This window comes from Cnephaeus nilssonii (assembly GCF_951640355.1).
Source record: "Cnephaeus nilssonii genome assembly, chromosome: 5".
Lineage (NCBI taxonomy): Eukaryota > Metazoa > Chordata > Mammalia > Chiroptera > Vespertilionidae > Cnephaeus > Cnephaeus nilssonii.
Genome location: NC_137076.1, coordinates 45,387,159 through 45,406,867, shown reverse-complemented (window position 1 = coordinate 45,406,867; position 19,709 = coordinate 45,387,159). Strand labels below are relative to the sequence as shown.

The 19,709-nt window shown below is 41.5% G+C and overlaps 1 protein-coding gene across 5 annotated transcripts in view; it reads right to left on the bottom strand.

The window, feature by feature from the left end:
* The window catches only part of RAPGEF2 (Rap guanine nucleotide exchange factor 2), a 245,429-nt gene that overhangs the window by 172,098 nt on the left and 53,622 nt on the right, over positions 1-19,709 (bottom strand). For all 5 annotated transcript variants that reach the window (XM_079771531.1, XM_079771536.1, XM_079771535.1 and 2 more), the window contains exon 2: positions 2,038-2,108. In XM_079771531.1, the coding sequence (XP_079627657.1) occupies positions 2,038-2,108 (71 nt within the window). The remainder of the gene's footprint in view (positions 1-2,037; positions 2,109-19,709) is intronic.

Below are 19,709 nucleotides of genomic sequence, written 5' to 3'. Positions count from 1 at the left end.
TAATTTTTAAGTGAAGATCTGAAAACCTTCACATTGCATAGTGTGTGATCGTATAGAAACACAGTCAATCAACTGCTCCGAATCGATTGCTGACATGTGAATGGGCCACAATAGTGCACAAAGCTGAGGCTTTCCAATAAAAGCCTGTGTCGTGTCCTCCCCACCCCCCAGCTGAAGTCTAACATTGTTCTTCTGCCTGTTACTGAATAAACAGACTGAAAATCCTGATTAAGAGCTGCTTTCCCCCCCTAAAATTGGAAAACTGTATTATGTAGAAGTCTTAACTGTTCTCTATTTAATCCTAGGGGTAAAACTTTTATTTAAAAAACTCAAAGGAACTTATCTAAATACGATGTATTTTTCCCAGAAATGGTTATTATTATAAAGCAGTTTATCCAAATTACTGAGTTTATGTGAACCTCATTTTTTAATTTTTCATTTGGGTATTCTGCTCTTGCTCTAAAAACGGACTTAAGATAGTTTCCGCTGATGTTTTCCACAAATGAGAGAAACAAATGACTTTTTAACATAAGCAAAATAAGATAAACATCTTAAAGGCTCCTCCTCCCTGTAAATTCATGTCAACAAACAAAACTGTATAGTCTCCAAAACAGACTTTCTAAGCCTAAGGTATAAATAAACTAAACTATACCCTTGAGTTCATCAGTTATTTCTAATCAAAATTTACCTTTGAAATAGCAGGAAATTGATTCTAAAGCTGGTTTTGTTCTAAAGCTGGTTAATAAGTAGATGGAACTTCACTGTGTTATTACGTCTACTTTTGTAATTTTGAACATTCCTGTAAATATTAAAATTTTTCCTTTTCTATTGCATAGAATTCCTAGTATCTAAATAATTCAATAACTACATATACTGTACATACAGTATAATCATTACATCTAATTATCCATGTGTGCTTTTATACGCACGAGAACAAATATTTGTATTTCCATATTAATTCATTCATCTGCATCTGAAGATTAACTGCCTTTGATTAAATTGACAGTTGGTGCTAATTTTATTTCTTAGAATAGTTGGTATCAAAAAATATGTAATGAAAGTTACACACTTTAAAAATTATTCTTGCTTTAATTTGAGCCATCTTCTAAATTCCCGGTGGTTTTGCCCTTTCTAATAAAACTTGACTGAATTTTTAAACACTTAACCTGCAATCTACTTTAATTTAAACGATTTTCATTAAAATTTTAATTTTAGAAGTAGTCAATCCTCTTGACACATTTTTCAATTAACAACTAAATATGAAATTTACATGCTCACAAATTAATTAGTGTTTAAAGATTAAAGGGGAACTATATAGAAAAAGTACTCCTTTCATAATTAAAAACTGCTGGTTTCACAACCAGCTAGAGGAAACAAAACCTTCCCACTATGTCCTAGATGTGTGTGATCCATCTTCCCAAGGTCCTTTATTTTCTGTTCTGATTATGGAGAAAGAAAAAGAACTCACTGAATTATATAAGATGTTTTAATCTTTTAATATGAAGCCAGGTGACCATCGGTAAGGTAATAGCTGTGCAATAGAAGTGATGAAATATTTATGAGTGGGCCATATAAAAATAACTATGGTATAGGCTATGTTTCCCAGAAAGGGGTATGCCAATTTAATGCAATAAATATAGTAGAAAGGCCTAAAACATACTAAAATAACAAACCTAACCATTCTTTGAATACTTAAAAACATTCTCGTTTCTTGAGTGCTAAGATGTAGGTTTTTACTTGCCAGGATGGCAAATAATGCTCCTTTTGGTATATTCACCAAGTAGTGTTTATTATTCAGGTGAGAGGGTGCAGGGAGAGGGGTAGAAGGGAGAGAGGGTATCACTATGGCACAAATGTACAAAAAATTATTATATGCATAAAACTGAATTCAATTTCTAAAACGTATAAAGCCAAGTACAGAAGCTCAAAGAGGCAGGGTTTTCATAAGTAAGTTATCTTTAATCCTACTTCTTAACTATAATAAACGATCACATAAAATTCTAGCATCCTATTGTAATTAATATTAAAATGACTTACCTAAGTTGGTGTTCCCTCAGGTTTGATAAGGCTTCCATACCATGTAAATAGGAATACACTATTTCCAGATCCTGTATGGAAAAAAAAAGGATAGAAATCATTAGACTTGCCAGGAAAAAAGGCTTCCTAACTAAGTCACTATATTTATAGACCAAGTTAAAGACAGGTTTGTTTTTTTAAAAAAAAATACAAGTTTTCTTAAGACATTAAAAATAAGCATTATTGCCCTAGCCAGTCTGGCTCAGTGGATGAAGCATCGGTCTGCGGACTGAAAGGTCCTGGGTTCGATTCTGGTTAAGGGCACATGCCCAGGTTGCGGGCTCAATCCCCAATTGAGGGGGGGGGGGGGGGCATGGAGGAGGCAGCAGATCAATGATTCTCTCATCATTGATGTTTCTATCTCTCCCTCTCCCTTCCTCTCTGATTAAAAAAATAATAAAAATTTTTAAAAAAACTTTAAAAAAATAAGCATTATTAAGAGAAAAGCTGCACAAATGCCATCCATTACAACTGCCTTTGGGATATATACAAAAGCATATATATATATATATATATATATATATATATATATATATGTATATATATATATATACACACACACACACACACACACACACACACACATACACACACACACATGTGTGTGTATGTATTTTTTAATTGATTTCAGAGAGAAAGGGAGAGGGAGAGATAGAAACATCAATGTGAAAGAGACACATCGATTAGTTGCCTCCTGCACGCCCCCAACCAGGGCCAGAAATAGAGCCTGCAACCGAGGTGCATCCCTTGACCGAGAATAGGACCCGAGACCCTACAGTACTTGGGCCAACACTCTAACCACTGAACCACATGGGCCATGGCATTAGTCTGTTATTTCTCAACATTATGGAATTCCATAGTTGTATAGGAGTTACCCTTCTATATAAGTTAAGTCACAGCTGTTACATGTGTCAGTATTATATGCGTGAACTTAGTCTGAATGTATAATTTGTGTAACTATATAGATTATATCTGTGAACAGTAACTACCACCATTATACCTTTATCTTAAAACAATGTGTATAATTATAACTTGCAAATGCAAAAGATTGTTTCTTAGTTAATAAGAATGTGTAGAATAATGGTGTCTTGCCACCTATAAATAACTGACATAAGGTCAAGAAGCCTATATTATAAAACTAAGACTGTGAAGGAAAGAGACTGCATCATACCATTACTGCATGGCCAAGTTTGAAAAGTAGTTTTTCCATCTACATGTCTATAGCTGCATAAATTAAAACAGTCACATCATAATCATGATGTTTGGGGAGTAGGGGTGGGTAGGTTTAAATATGGCCACGCAAGCAATACGCAACTAGGGAAATCCCTGCCACTGTTTCATGTGAGGATTTTAGATGTTTAACTAGACATAAACTTGCTACAGGAATTTAACAGTTATCTCCAGAGTGTACCCTTAGAGAAACTTGTTTTAAATGGCCTATGCCACAGAGAGCTTATAAACCAGAGGAGAAGTCATTATTCTACAGGAATCGGTTGCACGGAAGGCAATATTATCTAACTCGAATGAGATGACTTTACAGGCAGATTCTATCTAAACTTGAGATCTCTTAACTGTAACTAACAGAAGGGATGCTGAGAGATTGGTATCCAGATGGCAGAGAACAAGCACATAAATGTCATGTTTCACTGTGCAGCAGGAACGTGGCCATCACAGATTTGGGAGAAGTAGGAAGAGCAGAGATGCTATGGAAAAGGCATCAGGAAACCTCTGCTCTCAGCCTCCGAGGAATGAAAGAAATCTGACTGGATGTGAATAAATGAAATGCAAACTACAGGAAGGAGGACTCTGTGGCTAAGCTTTTCGTCCACACTCAAGAGCCCAGTAGCCAAGTACTAGGTTTACCAAGGATTAGGGATTACCAGTAAAATAAATAGCAATGGAAGGCAAAAAGGAAGACCAGGTTGCCTCTCCTTTCCCAGGGCCAAGGTGAACTGGGCAACTTCTTGAAACAGGCGAATACAGCCTTTTGAATCTTCTGATTAGTTTTTCTACCCTCTCCCAGGGTGCCCAGCAGCCTCCCATCACCATAAACCTCGTTCTGGGGCCTCGTGCCCTGGTCTAAAAATTAAAAGAAGACAATCTGAACACCAATGTGGATGTGGGTGGATGTGGGTGGTCAGTGGGGGCCCTTGAATCTTCCATAGAGGAACCATCCGCCAGTGTTTGCATTTCCATAGTCCAAATGAAGAGACAGAAAAAGAGGGCTAGGTAGGCAGTCAGGGACAGGGACCACATGGAGGCAGGGGAAGAGAAGTCAGACATGGAGGCAATCAAAAGACCTAGAACTAACTGGGCAGGAACCGGGTGGGGCGGGGGAGGGGGAAGACTTGACCCTTGACCCGGCTAGGTGGGAACAGTGATGTTACCTTGGACCTAAAGTAGCAGTCCTCAATCAGGTCCTCCCATAGGCGGGAACTTGAACTTTGATATAATTGGATATGAATATTCCCTAAATCAGTGGTCGGCAAGCTCATTAGTCAACAGAGCCAAATATCAACAGTACAACGATTGAAATTTCTTTTGAGAGCCAAATTTTTTAAACTTAAACTTCTTCTAACGCCACTTCTTCAAAATAGACTCGCCCAGGCCGTGGTATTTTGTGGAAGAGCCACACTCAAGGGGCCAAAGAGCCGCATGTGGCTCGCGAGCCGCACTTTGCCGACCACGGCCCTAGACAAAGAGCTTAAGCGGTAACCCATTTGGGGCTGTATATGCCCCCCCCTAAGCTTTGTTTTTCCCCCCAATAAATTTTGTTTTCTTCCCACCATTTTTGTCCATGAATCCATTCTTCGGTTTTGTAAGACAACGAGTTCAGACTTGACCCCATTTTGGGTTTCCCAAACAAATCTCTAAGGAGTATGAGATCGAAGGCAGCGCAACCAAGATCAGCAGTGCATGGGGGGAGATGTGAGGGCATGAGAGCCCTGCAAGGCGGGGAACTACCACCCCCCCCCCCCTTTCACACAGATGTCTCAACCCTCGTTGCCCCCAGTGGTTGGCCTGTATTGAAGTAATCCACACGCTGGTACAGAACTGCCTCTGCCCAGCTAGGAAACAAGCAGGCCAAAGCGTGAGGCGCGGAGGAAGCCCTGCTCTCCAGAGCCGCTGGAAATGGGTAACCTGCCATGAAAACTACATAAAACAGAAGAAGAGTTCTCGCTCTTACGCCGAACAAAGAAACGCACGGCCTTCAGGAAGTTATATTCTTGGATCCTGATTTTTCCCTCTGCACCGACCAGAGGCATTCGCAGAGTGAAGTTATGTTTCCCCTGTCTTGGCTGTAGAGAGATAAAAGCCCACTGGAGAGCTACATCACCTCCCGCGTTCCAACTTCCACCTGTCAGGAAACGATGCTATGCAAACGGAGAACTCTCCAACCTCCCACCGCACCTCCCAAGACAAATGGAGCTCACGTGGCCATTACAATTTTAAATAACCCTTAAAAGATGTGAGCTATGTTCCCCCGAATAATTCTCTAGCCTTCAGTACAAACAGGAACACGTTGCTCTCCTCAGGAAGTGGTGTTTTTTTGGAACAATAAGCCTTTCCTTCTAGCCTAGGAAGGACATCCTTTTTTTCAAAAACAGATGCTACTTGAAAGCAGATTAAAGTTATCAAAAACAATGGAGCCCAGTAGACAAAGATATTGGCAGGCCAAATGCAGTTTTCCATGAAAAAAAAAAAAAAAAAAAGACCTGTTTTTGGTCCCAAATGTAAACCATGTATGAGAATCCAAAAGCATCCGTCCCCTCTGTTAGTTAGGAGCGTGATCGCTCACAGCCTAACTAACCCTCCTGCCCAGGTCTGTGCACTCCGCACGCATATACAAGTCGGAGGGAATGTTCTCTGCATCATGAGCTCTTCCTCCCACGCCTAATGTCTCCTCGGAGACTCATTCAGAAGGTAACAGGCCTCATACCAAACTTATAATTCACTTACAACGAGCTTTTAATTTCACTTGTTCACCAGCATCGGGGATTCGCCAACCACAGCACAGTGTATTCTGATGGCTGGAGAGCAGAGAGGAGCCAAGTGTTCCCACAACTGGAGCCGGCACACACCCCCCCACACACACACCCTCTCTCTACGGCCTCGGCAAACAGTGCCCTGTACTTGGAGAAAAAAATATACCTAGTTTTTCTGTTTTAGAAATGAAGCTCTGTGCGTAAACTATAATCAGAAGTAAAGTGGACAAAAGGTACAGTGTTCCAGTTACAAGATACATTAAAAAAAAAAGATTCATTCGTTTAAAAAGATTGTATTTCAATCATCAAAGAGAGTAAGGCCAAGACTGTGGTACAATTAGCAGGCGGAAGGAAACTCTAGTGGTAAGTGCCTTTGGGCTTAAACATGAGGAGAAAGATTTTTCTGAAGTACAGCAGTCTCGGGACCAGGAACGGTACTGATGCCAACTGATGCTCTCTTGCAAAGACAAACAAATACACTCATTTATCCCCCTTGACCAAGTATCACCAGCAAGCAACGCAGAGAGCTATGTCTTGAACATTATGTAAAAGGGGGTGAAAAGCTAGAATAGCCAAGACTCAAACTCCTGTCTGCAGCCAATCGGGGGAGGAGGCAGGAGTCTGCAAGCTACGTTGTATCCGCGGAGGTTAAGTTCTATTTGGGAGATCCACATTTTTCTACACTAAAACATATAAAACAACTATCCTAAGAAGGATAATGGGAAGACTATGAGCTTTGGTGTCAAATGGGGCACAGCTTACACCCTCATCCCCATCCCTGCGGAGAGGTGTGACCTGCTTGTGTTACGGAAACTATACTTGCCAATCACGGTGCGTAATATACTCAGCTAGGCTGCGTGGCTAAAATGATATACAGTTTCATAACAACACATGGCATATACAGACCCTCGAAAAAATGGTAGTTGATCTTATTACTATCTATGAGATATTAATACAAGCACAGAGTAATACCAAAAAGAATACAGACTTAAAACATTCCTGAAATGTATATACATCAGGAATGTATTAATCTTTAAATTAATCCATCCTTTTCAGATGTAACTATCTCTATCCAAAGAAGTTAAATGAATTATCTATATAAAACATATAAAGGGCGCCTAGATTATCTGCTTTAGCAATCCTGTCAGGTTTGGTGGGCAGTGGGTGCCTATTGCCTCCAGAGCACATTATCTGTTGGCATCGTTTCAAGAATATCACATCCAACTGAGGTTAGGCAGTTAGGCAGGCAAGAGCAGAGCAAGGACACCGAGCCAGGTGCAGAAGGTCACCAGCGCGGAAAGCCCCCATGACTTGCAATGGGAACTGGGAAAACAAGGACTTCGCCCCCGGGGTGACCTTTCCTCCCCTACCATTCGGCTGGTCATGTGGTTTAGATCCTCTGACCTTTCTTCTCACTCGGACCCGCCCCGACCTTCCCTTCCCCCTGGCACGTTGCTCGCCATGTGGTAGACAATCTTGGGGGACCGAAAAGCGGGCCAGAGAATTGCCCTTAAACATTAAGCCCTCAGGACAATGAGGTTCTGAGCTGCATCAAAAACATGGAGGCCTCAGTTCTGTTTCAGCTCCAGGACCAGAAAAGCAGCAAAACCAGACAAGAGACACCAGGGCCGACCTCAGGACCAAGTTGACTAATGACCCTGGCGGTGACCAATCAGTGGAGACCATGACCATGAAAGGACACACCTGGAAAGCTGATCAATATCCTATTAACACCCTCCCTTAAACCCCCACCCATAAAAGCCTTTAGGATCCCAGAAGCACAGCCCTACCCAAGCCTTTCCCCTCCCCCTCTTCTTACCCCCCCCCCCAGGGTCATTACCATCACCATCACCTTCCTCTCTCCTAAGCTCCAAGGGCCCTTCTTTTGCCTCAGTAACTTGTTTCCTCAGCCCATTTCTTCTACTGCTCACTTCTTCCACCTCTGGGACTTTCTAAATAAGCTTTCTCTTATCGTTTGAGTCTTGGCTCTGAATTCGATCCTAGACAGAACTTGCGCACCGTTGCTGAACCCAGGTCCAGTCCAACCCTACAGTGTGACACCTGGTGCCCTTTGCCACCGCCAGCAAAACACCTGCTTCTGAAGCTCCACAGGGGATGCACTGCATGCAAAGAAAGAGAAGGGCAACGTTCCCAGGGGTGGTGGTATGCACAAACTTAAAGTGAAAACTCCTGAGAATCACAGGGAGGGAGGGAGGGAGGGAGGGAGGGAGGGGAGGAAATGTGTTTTCAATCTTGGTGTTCAGAGCTGTGAGAAGAAACTCATACCTGTATAGGGTAAGACAATTCTGTAAATGGCCACAAGGTGGCAGACCAGGCCAACAGTCCTTTCCTGGGACTAGCAAACTCAAGTCATTGGGTCTCATAGATACATTTTTCCATTATAAATACTTAAGATATCTGGGTCTTTAAATCGTATTCCTTAAGATCATCTCAGGGAATATGATGAGTCTTTTCCTGCCCCTAATGAAGGGGGACAGGAGAGAGCAGACAAGTCCATCAGCTCCCCCATTAAAATTGTTTAATTTCTACCATCCTTGTTTTAAACCAGCCTCCACACCTCACACGTCTCTGTAAAGCTCCAGAGCATTTAAAACCAAAATGTCAAATCACTACACTGCTGGGGTGTTGTGTGCCATCCCAGTCCCTCATGCCCAGGGGGCTCTTCGCATACATCAGGAAACGTAAGAAAAGAACCCTGGAGGAGTATATGATTTTCAGTAAAACTCTCCAATGTATGATTTCAATCCTAAATCCTATGAAGACTGTTCCGGAGTTTACTAATTTACACCAAGAGAAAAACAATCCCCAGAGTTGTGATATTCAAAGTCACATGTCAAATCCAGGAAAGCCTGGTGATCCCATTAGTTGTCATCTATGACGCAGCCTGGACAGGTCTTCAGCCTCAGGTTCTTACCCACTGCATCTCAGCAAGGCCCATGGATTGGGAATTCCAGAACTGAAAGGTAGATTCCAGCTATTCTGTTTGCCTGAAATTTCCTCAAATTTTCCACAAGAAAAGGCATTCGTTATCTTTTTTTAAAAAAGGGAGCTTTGCCCTGCCCGGTCTTTCCCAGTGGTTGGAGCGAAAGACCAAGCACCCCTGGGTCACAGGTTCAATTCCCGGTCAAGGTCACGTACCTGTGTTGCAGGTTCGATCCCTGGGCCCAGATTAGGGCCCTGTGCATGAGGCAACCAATCAATGTGTCTCTCTCACATCGGATTTTTTTCTCTCTCTCTCTTTCCCTTCCTTCCTCCCTTCCACTGTCTCTAAAAAAACAAAACAAACAACCACAACAATGGATTTTTTTTTTTAAATCCTTGGGTGAGGATATAAAAAAACGGGGTGGGGGGATTTGGGACAGTCCCTAAACTTGAGACAAAAGCAATTATAAAGTAATTACCTCTTAAATTAACCATGAAAATTACAAAGTAATTTTGTCCTTTCTAGGTCAAAAGACATCTGCCTTAAACAGCATACTCTGGGCCCATGCCTCCTCCACGTCAAGTTGGTGTTGGGACACCCTGAGAGCAGTCACGTTTCGGGGGACATGGGTTGAAGAAGGTAGAAAGGACTTCATAAATTCTCAAAGACAGATGAAGTGCCGCCTGTAATCCTCATTCGCAAAGAGTTTAGCTCTTACTGAAGAAAACGCACAAGTTAAATGAAGATGGTACAGGGAATTTCTTAGGATTCCTGAGTGAGCCATGCTATGTTTAGCAACTTCGGATGCACCTTACCCCGTGTGCCTGGTCATGTCCTGAGAAAAACAATTATCTAAGCAGATCCTTTCATTGGTGAAGATTACAGTTTCTCAGAAAAATCAACACGTCAGTTGTAACTAGAAACTCACCCTGTGCACAAATAAGAAAAATATCCGAGTGTGTAAATCAGCCCCTAATTCCTGTTTTGGAGAGTCAGCATAAGCATGTCCCCTTCAGAACAATGCTTGATCCCCAGGCCCCCACCAGTCTCCTTAGAACCCACACCTCCGAGGAAGCAAGAACCAACTTATCAAAATGTCTTCATTTTAAAATAACCAACTTATCGTAATCGCTCCAATTGGAAACTGTCGCCGAATCTTAATTTCACATGCAAGGATTAACTCACGAGGAAATGGTGTGCAGGAAATTTAACGCTAGCCTTGTTTTTCCTCTCTATCGAGAAGTTAGCAGGCAGTGCGTGGCTACGTTTTAACTTAACCTTTAAACATCTGACTAGGAACACACACACACTGCTCTCATCAAATGATTCTTGAACTATCTTTCGTTCCGATTTAAAAAAAAAAAATAATCAACCCAGTCATATTCCCTCCCCTTTGGCTTGGTATTCAACACATTCCCCACAGCCAGCCTGGCTCGGGCTGAGCCTGTGGAAGTCTCGCCGAGTCCGGGTGGGCAGACGGGGCTGCCACGCTCACCACTGCACTCCGTCTCTACAACCAGGGGCCCTGGAGTCTACACAAGTCACCCTCAGGATGCCTCACGTTTCAAACGCCGGCCTGATTCCAGGGCTCAGTTAACAGTTCTTATTCTGAACCATTCACTGCACAAATGTCAGTCCTCCTCCAGGGGTGGAGCGTAGACAGTCCTAACGTAACAAAGGCAACTCGGAGCAGGTCACTGAGGACACGGCTCTTGACTGCCTCAGTGAAAAGGAAGTGATTCTGAATAGAAGCAGGTTTTAAATATAGAACACTTCATTGCTGCCATTTTTCTAGGACAAAAGACCAAAATAATATGACATCTGTTTTTCCCATCCTGAATGTTTTACCAGGGAGTCAACCGCCAATGGTGCTGCTTATTCTCAAACGTTTCTATTTCTCTGGAGGAAGGGCCAAATGAAAATATTCTACACGTGTAATTAAAGCCTTCCAGCGCTGTTAGTCGGAGAGGAACTAAATGCTAAAGAAATTTTAGGTGCTGCTCAAAATTTCTCTCTTTCCAATCTGTCCATAGGAGGGGACGTTGAACCATCCAAACAGATACATACTTGGGGGATGGGGGGGCGGGGGGCAGTTATAGAGCAAGAAGTGCGTCCTCAGACTGTAGAGAAGGATTAGGGGCTACGTATACAATTACAATCAAGTGCTCCATTAGAAAGAATAGCAGGGCAGTTTCTGAAGCATCCCACCTTCCCATCATGTTTTGAACTCTCCTTTGAAGCTAAAATCGAACATCTTTACTTACTTACTTACTTACTTACTTACTTACTGTACCTGTTTTGCCTCCCCTGACTGTACAGGATGCACCAGGCATGCATGACAGCTTAAATCAGTGCACGTGTACATGAGATCTATGTGCCGGGGCCCATTACACTCAGAAATAACTAGACCTTTGCCCTTCCTAACAACAATCCTCTGACATCACCACCACCCCCCACCCCAGAGCCCTCAGCATCACTGATTACCAAGATTCTCCAGAAATCACAAGGATGCAGAGAGCCCTGGGAGATGACCACCCTGGGAAGTCGGCTGCTGTAGAGAGGCCACCACAACCACAGAGGGAGATGAGAAGAACCGTGGGAAGGTGCATCCCACCACCACGATTCCTAAAATACGCGTCCATCCCTTAAAAACGCTTGCTGCTTCAGAGCCAGGGTTACAAAGGGCAGCTGGGTTGGCATCTCAGCGACCACATCCTAGAACTGGAGGAGCCGCACAGGAGGAAGGAAAGGAGGCCGTGGGTGGGATCCCCTTTCCGTGGGAAAGGACAAACTCCAAAGATGACCAGTGAGGGGTTTCCATACGTCGGTCCGTGGGAGACTTTCCACCCGAGTGTGGCAAAATGGGACATAAAGCCAGTGTGGTAAGAGTTCCTGGTCAGCTAAATGTGTGCCATGTAAAGGGCTCTCCTTTACCGGGGGGATTAAAACCAGCTGGGGTTTTGTTTGTTTGTTGTTGTTTTTTGCTTGTATGTCATGCTTTGAAATCATATTGTTACTAGATGATAGTAAGGTCACTGTTTTATCTCGAGTCATTAATAGAAAAAAAAAATCTTTTTAAACTGCCCAAATTACGATCATATCTTGGTTTTTGAATGGTGGCAGGGAGGTCAGTAGTCTTACTCGATGAAATCCAAAACATCGGGACACCCACTAAGGCAATCTTATCAATGCAGGAGGGGGGAGGGGCGGGCGAGGAGGGGGAGAAAGTGATTGCAAGTTTCCAAAATTATTCAGCTCTTCCTTACAGTTCTATTCTCAAAACTTCCCAGAGAAAAGCATTCCAGGTATTTCGACCCTTCCCAAAAGGGATTTTTCAATAAATTTTCATTAAAGAGATCTCTAACATTAGAAACTTCTGGTGGAATTCTGCGCTCTGGGAACGGAATGTAAATTTTGCAGAAAATGTGGCAAGATGTTCTGGGCTGGCTAGGTAATCAGCGCCAGCCCTGCCGGGCGGGCCCCTCCCCGGTGCAGTATCTGCCTGCCAGCCACTGCCGGGCGGAGAGTCTGAGGCCAGCGAACCGCACTGCCATTTCCCAGGGCTGCGTCCCTGTCAAGCCACTCAGCCGCCCTGCAGCTGTTTGCTCATCTGCAACAAAATCGCATTTTCGTTTTTCAGTTTTGTTTTCTTACTTAGATAATTTTGGTTTTATAGTAAAATACAATGCTCTAACAGTAGAGGGCCTAAGGAATAAAGAATGGCAGGATTTGAAAAGTAATGAAGAGGAAAAAGAAATGTAATGAAGAATGTTAAACAGGCCTATTTTTTTTTCTATATGTATTATTGTAAATTTTTTCTGGTTTTATTTGTTTATTTACTTACTTACTTACTTGTTTAGATGTATTCCTCCCCTTTTATCCCCTCTATGCCATCTACAGGGCTCTTATTTTTAATGAAGACTTCTACTCAGTCCCACATTTCAATCTGTTCAGCTGTCATCCCCTCCCTGCACTCCCATGTCACAGGTAAAGCCAACATATTAAATACTTGCTCTGGGCAGAGCCCTGTGCTAGGAGGCCACCCTGGAGACACGAGATTGGAACAACACAATCCCGGTCCTCAGAGAAACCGAGTCTGTTAGGGTAGATAAAACACCCTCACGAAAGGCTACAATGCAAGATAGAAATCCAATTATAAGTCGCAGGGATCAGCAGACAAAAGGCTTCTTATTCCCAAGTTTAACGGGTGCTCTCTACCACTCTGCCACCGCTACCAGTCAACATCAGAACTTCTAAATCACATCACATGTATTCTTCTCCCCTCAGACTACAAATTAAGCAAACTGATTAAACCAGAAATCATAAATACCTATAACCTCACACCTTCATCTGACAAACCGTTCTTCAGTATTTACTCCCCATAAGGAAATGTGATTAGATCCTATACGTAGCACCAAGTCCTTTTACAGAAATGATATAATCTCCAACGTGTATTTTTATCAAGTTATTTAACTTATTACAGCTCAATAATAAAATATACAGCAATGGCTTCCGATAAAAAGCACAAGTAAACCTGTGTGCCTCTGGGGATGAAAACCCACTTAGCAGAACTGAGCCTGTGTGGGACCCGGCCTTCCACGGCCCTGCACCTAGTCTGCTGTCAAAGACAAAAGTTGCCCCGGCCTGCGTGGCTCAGTGATTTGAGCATTGACCCATGAACCAGGAGGTCACATGACGAGGCAGCAGGCTCGATTTCCAAGAGGGGGCATGCTGGAGGCAGCCGATCAATGATTCTCTCAGCACTGATGTTTCTCTCTCCCCCTCTCCCTTCCTCTCTGAAATCAATAAAAAAATATATATATTTTTTTAAAAAGCTAAAAGTCAACTCTGCAATGAACTTGGGGTGGCGGGGGGGATAGACAAAGAGAAAGAAAAGGGGAAGGCAGAGGACATAATCTCTTCCTCTCTATCCACAGGGCATTCACTGTTATTGACAGTAATGTTCTCCCTGCTAAATGTAATGCATAAGCTGCTTGCTTTAAGAATATCTGTAAGCACATTCTTTTGAATGTTATCCTTAGTAGTAATTCTGGGAGATTTGGCTTTTGAAAACATCCAGCACTCACCCAGAACTAAGCCTAATGAACAAGTTGGTTATTTAAGTTCAATTAGGCTCAAAAATAACATACAATTATAGGAAGTAAAGAGGTAACTTCCTCGTGGTATTCACTAAGCAACTCTGATGATAACACCAGGATACAGTCTTAAAAAGATTTTCGGTGACAGCACCAGAGTTTTTATAGAAAACTGTATTACTTGGAAACGTGACAAATTTTAAGGATAACACTTAGCTAGATTTATAAGCCTTGCCTTGTTTTAAATAAACTTCATTTCGTTATAGCTGATCTTCATTTTAGTAGGAAAATGTTAGTAAATAAAAATGAAACAACAGATAATTATGGAACTAAATCTACTACATTACACTCTTGTTCCCGTGTCATTTAAACCCTCGAATATATGGCAGACAAATACTACTGTTACACTTCTTATCCTTCTGGAACCAAAGCATTGTTTAATGCATGAAAGTCAACATCAGGTGCCATTGAAATGACCCACATGCAACCTCTGCAAACCCTTGCGTCAGTGAGGATTCCACCCAATACACAGGTATTGCCCAAAGAAACCAATTAACCTGCGACTAGAAGATTAAGTGCAAAAACAGACCAGTAAACTCCTCTTCGAAACCGCTCCCCAAAAACACACACACTGATTCTGCCTTTAATAGTAGTACCCTAAGCAAAAACTAAATTCTTACAAATAAAAAAAGCACAGAGAAAAACAAGAATGAGAACTTAGTTTTTTTACCTTATCTTTTTGCATGCCTTTTCTGAAATCAGTCTCAAGCCTACAGAAATACATATGAGCTAATAACACACACCCAGATTTTTGAACTACTAACGTTGTGTTCTCTGTATCCTTTTCAATTCTCTTCTTAGAAATGGACAAGTCTCCTGCCTTGGAAAACCTTTACTTGACCCTTCCTAAACAGCTGTATTTCTTGGCCAAGCTTCTGGAATGAGAGGTTCGCCCTTTTGGTCCATTTCCCCAACTACCCAGTTATTGTATAACCTTTCGGAATCTGATCTTTGCCCTGATGCACTGGTATACAAAACAGACAAAAACCCCTATTCTCGCAGATATTGCAGTCCAGTGGATATTACATCTAGAGAGACAGAAAGATTGAACAAGTATTTTTAAAAGTTTGTCAATAATAAGCAGGAAGAAGGTACAATAACAAGAAGGGAATGAGAGTACGCAATGTCCAGAAAGGTGGCCAGCACTGACCAATCCCTCCCCTAGGTCCTCAGGCCTCTTCAAGGGCTCAGCGGGCGGCACCAGCTCTCTCCAAGAGTAGCCCAAGCCTCACTCTTCTTAAGGATCCTTTCCCTTAGAAATCACATCTACTCTCGGCCCACCTTGACCCGTGACTCCTAGACCCTGACTTGTCTTCCAAATTCCCGCAATTACCAGCATCGCTTCAAAGGGTAACTAAAATTCACGCTAAATTTCCCCAAAAAAACACTAGTTCTACTTCCAGGTTCCTCTTCTGCTGTCACTGGCACTAATGCCCCAGCGATTCCAGTGAAAACCCAACCGTTATCTTCAACTTGTTCTGATAGCAGCTCGTTTCCTCTTTTTACATGTATTCAATTTCATTTTTAAATCCTGTGGAGTATCCTGTCCTATTTTTTTTTTCATTCTATTTCCAGTGGCATGAACAGTTTCGGGGTCCTCTCCCATTTTATCAGACCTAACATAAGCAAAATAAGGAATCCCCAAGTGTTTAGGCTGTCCCCCTGCGTAGTGAAAAACTTCCACCAATCACCCAATTTCCACTGCTACAGCCTGAGGTCCCAGGCCAGCCTGCTCCCAGGGTTCCTGGGCTCCAGGCCCCACCCCAAAGGCCTCTGCCTCCCAGCACGCTTCCTCCTGCCTCGCACAGATCCATCCGATGGGCAGCTCCCTTCAGACCACAGACCCCTCCACCAACTCGCCCCTCCTCTGGCCTCCTAGGCATTTATTAATGCATCTTTCATAAGGAACCTATTATACATTCGTTTTTACTGTTGGTATTCTTTAATATGTATGTGAAATATCTGTGGGAACAAGTCAATAAAGGCAATGCTCAATAAAGACCAGATGCTCCCAGAGAGGAACCATATTTGTACTGACTTTAAAATAACAGTTGCATCGGAAAGAATTAAAACTTGAGACCACATGGCCCGTTTTTAAATGTTCTGTTTGAGGCAACATTACTTTAAACAAGACTCATTTATAATAAGTTATCATTTAATTAATATCCAAATACCTTGAGAGCCAATAACAGTTCAACAAAACAGCTGGAAATCAAATATCAGACATAATTACACACAGCTGGCTTTATTCAACCGATGTCATATTAAATAAACTTATTCCACAGACCGTTTCCCCCCTCTCAACTCCCCAAGAAAAAAAAAAATCCTTCAAGAAACATAAAAGGCTCTTTGTGTTAGATCTTTTTTTAAGTTTGCAGAATATATTCCAATATTAGAGATTTTCAGCAGGAGTACATCATAACAAAGATTTTCAGAGGAGTATATTTTGTTTTTTTGTGCCATACTGTGTGTTTTTGTAATATTTCACAGCCTTGGAGCTTTGTTATCTTTAAGACAAAAACAAAAATAGCAAACTGGACCAAGTCACAAAATACAATGAACACCTGTATTTTTATGATCTGGTATTCAGTTTATTATTTTGATATTAGATTCTATTTATTATTTTTGTAAAGATGCCATGTCTCAATAGCTTAGTAATATAAATTATCAAACAAAAATATTGCTTTCAAACCTATTGTTTCAAGACATTATTTAAGCCATTTTACTGTATTGTATATGTTATATGAAGGAGAACTTATTTTTATAATTTTATTTCAGAGAGAGAGAAAGCAAGAGAGAAAGGGAGAGATAGAAACAATGATTTGTTGTCCCACTTATTTATACTTTCATTGGTTGCTTCTTATATGCTCATTACCACGGATCAAACCCACAAACCTTGGGGTATACCTGGCCAGGGTTGGAAGGGTAACTTATTTGTAAACAATAACAACTACCTATTTATATGCCAGGCACTGTGCTGGATGCTCTACATCTATTATCTTTAATTTCCACAACAATCGCATATGTAATACTTTATCTACCTAATAAAAGAGTAACATGCTAATTGACTGTACCTTTGCGACGCCCACCAGCCAATCAGGAGTGAGTATGCAAATAACCCAACAAAGGCGGTGGGTTAATTTGCATATGCAGGTGCCAAGTGGCCGAGGGCGGGGCGGGACGCGCCATTGTGACAACACAGGCATTCCGCACCACCCCAGCCGCTCCGGGCCTCTGGGCAGCATGGGAAGGTGGAAAAACGGCTCTGGTCAGAGCGAAGGCGGTGCCACAGCCAGGGGAAGGAAGGCCCATTCTTGCACAAATCTTCGTGCATCGAGCCTCTAGTATCTAATAATTATCAAAAGAAGAGAAATCACAGGTAGTTTTAAAATTGCTCCTTCGACCCACCCACACACAAAATCAGACTCCATAATGAGCAAGATTACATATATGCTACAGTAGATCAAATAGGTATTCTCCTCTCCCCTCCCCGTCTCCCTCACCCTTTTCCTCCACTTTAACAAAGAAAAAGTTACTGGTGGTGTACATGCTGTACTTATCTAATCATCAAACTTAAAACTAAAGTCATACTTTATAAAAACTTACAACTAGTCTTGCTTTTGTTTCATCGATAACCTTTCAACAATCACCTTTCCAGAAAGCTAAAATTAAGTCCAATCGTAACATATCAATCAAAAACTAATTTGTAATGTATAGGAGACTGCATGCCTTGATACAAACCAACATAAAGTTACTTAACCTGAAAATCAATTCTATTTGAAAAATGGTGAGAAAACCAATGTTCAACCCATATGGTTGTTGTGAGGAGTACATGAGACAACACCAGCAAAACCCATAGGTGCGGTATTGCTAGTGGGGAGACATCATTTACAGACGTGGGTCAGTTTACAGAGGGCCTCTAGTCCAGGTTCATTAATGTGCATAACAAACTGAACATTAAGTATGAAGACTTGAGCATGCTTCTCTGGAGGTGGAAAGTTATTTTCTAATAACAATTATGACAGTTATCACAGATGAATTTTTTCAATATACATAGACTCCCAGATTTTTAATAAACACTTAAAAATTTGTTAGAGACAGCATTTAAACGAGCAGAATGGAGGCTTACATTCTGAAGGTCTTCTCCCCAGAAATTTATAATGCATGCTTTAAAAAGATTATACAAATTTAGGACATATCTGTGAGATAATCTAAACTGCCATAGCTCTCAAAAAAAGGTCTTAACTGCCTCTACTAAGCAACCATTAGATTCTTGAAAGGTGTCGCCATTCTTAATTTATTCATCAAACCTGCACACCAGGGATCAAGTTCAATATGGATGAAGACAAGCAATTATGTATGGCTAGAATTAACAAACTATCCCAATTGTCATCACAATCTAAATTGTTTCTTTAATGCAATGAACATCTTTTACAGAAAGAAAAACTATAGGGGAACTACAACTTATGTATGATGCTAATTTCTGAAAATATAATTTAACTGTTTTAAAAGAAAACTACCTCCAAATACAGTTCAGATCTCTTTTAACCACCTGCTTTCTGAACCCAGTATCACAGAAGAAATTCATTTTAAAATTGTTTTAACCCTGGCTGGTGTTGCTCAGTGGTATAGCATCGGCCCTCACACCAAAGGGTCTCAGGTTCAATTCCCAATTCCCAGTTAAGGGCATGTACCCAAAGTGCAGTTCATTCCCACCCCTGATAGGGGGGAGGCAACCAATTGATGTGTCTGTCTCACATCAGTGCTTCTCTCTCTCCTTCTCTCCCCACCTCCCTCTCTCTTCTTCTCTCCCCACCTCCCTCTCTCTCCTTCTCTCCCCACCTCCCTCTCTCTCCTCTCCCCACCTCCCTCTCTCCCTTCCACTCTCTCTAAAAATCAATGGAAAAAATATCCTCAAGTGAGGACTAACAACAACAAAAATTCCATTTTAGTAACAGAATTTTTAAAATTCATACTGAGTAATCAATTTAGAAAAACGAATTAACATATCTATCTCAAAATATTTAGAATGCTACATAGCAATCCACTTTTTTATGATTATATCCTAGATTTTTAAAATTATGTATATTAAAGAATGTCCTCGTTCAAATTGCTATCCTTTTCTTCCCTCTTCCCATGTTTTTTTCCCCTCAATGCAATCACATATCTTTGATCAAAAGCTATTATGAATTCAAAACCTACAGCTTTAAAGAACTTTAATTTCTAATTGGTTCCAAATATGTAATCACAAGGAATATGCAAGACTAAAAATGTAGCATAGGACAAATGATAGAAGAAATTGTTATAGTATTTTTACCTTTGAAAGCTCAATATGGATAAGTAAACTCTACGTGAATAAGAACTGCCTTGCATTCAAAAAGCATCACTGTGAAAGAGGAGGGAAAATGGGGATTTACTGGATTACTTACATAGAGAGTGCATTACAAATTCACTAAAATCAAGTCCACTTACTTTTGGAGTCATTACTTTAAAGCACAAAAGTACCAGATGTTCACCCATACAGCCTGTTACATATAGAAAAAAATA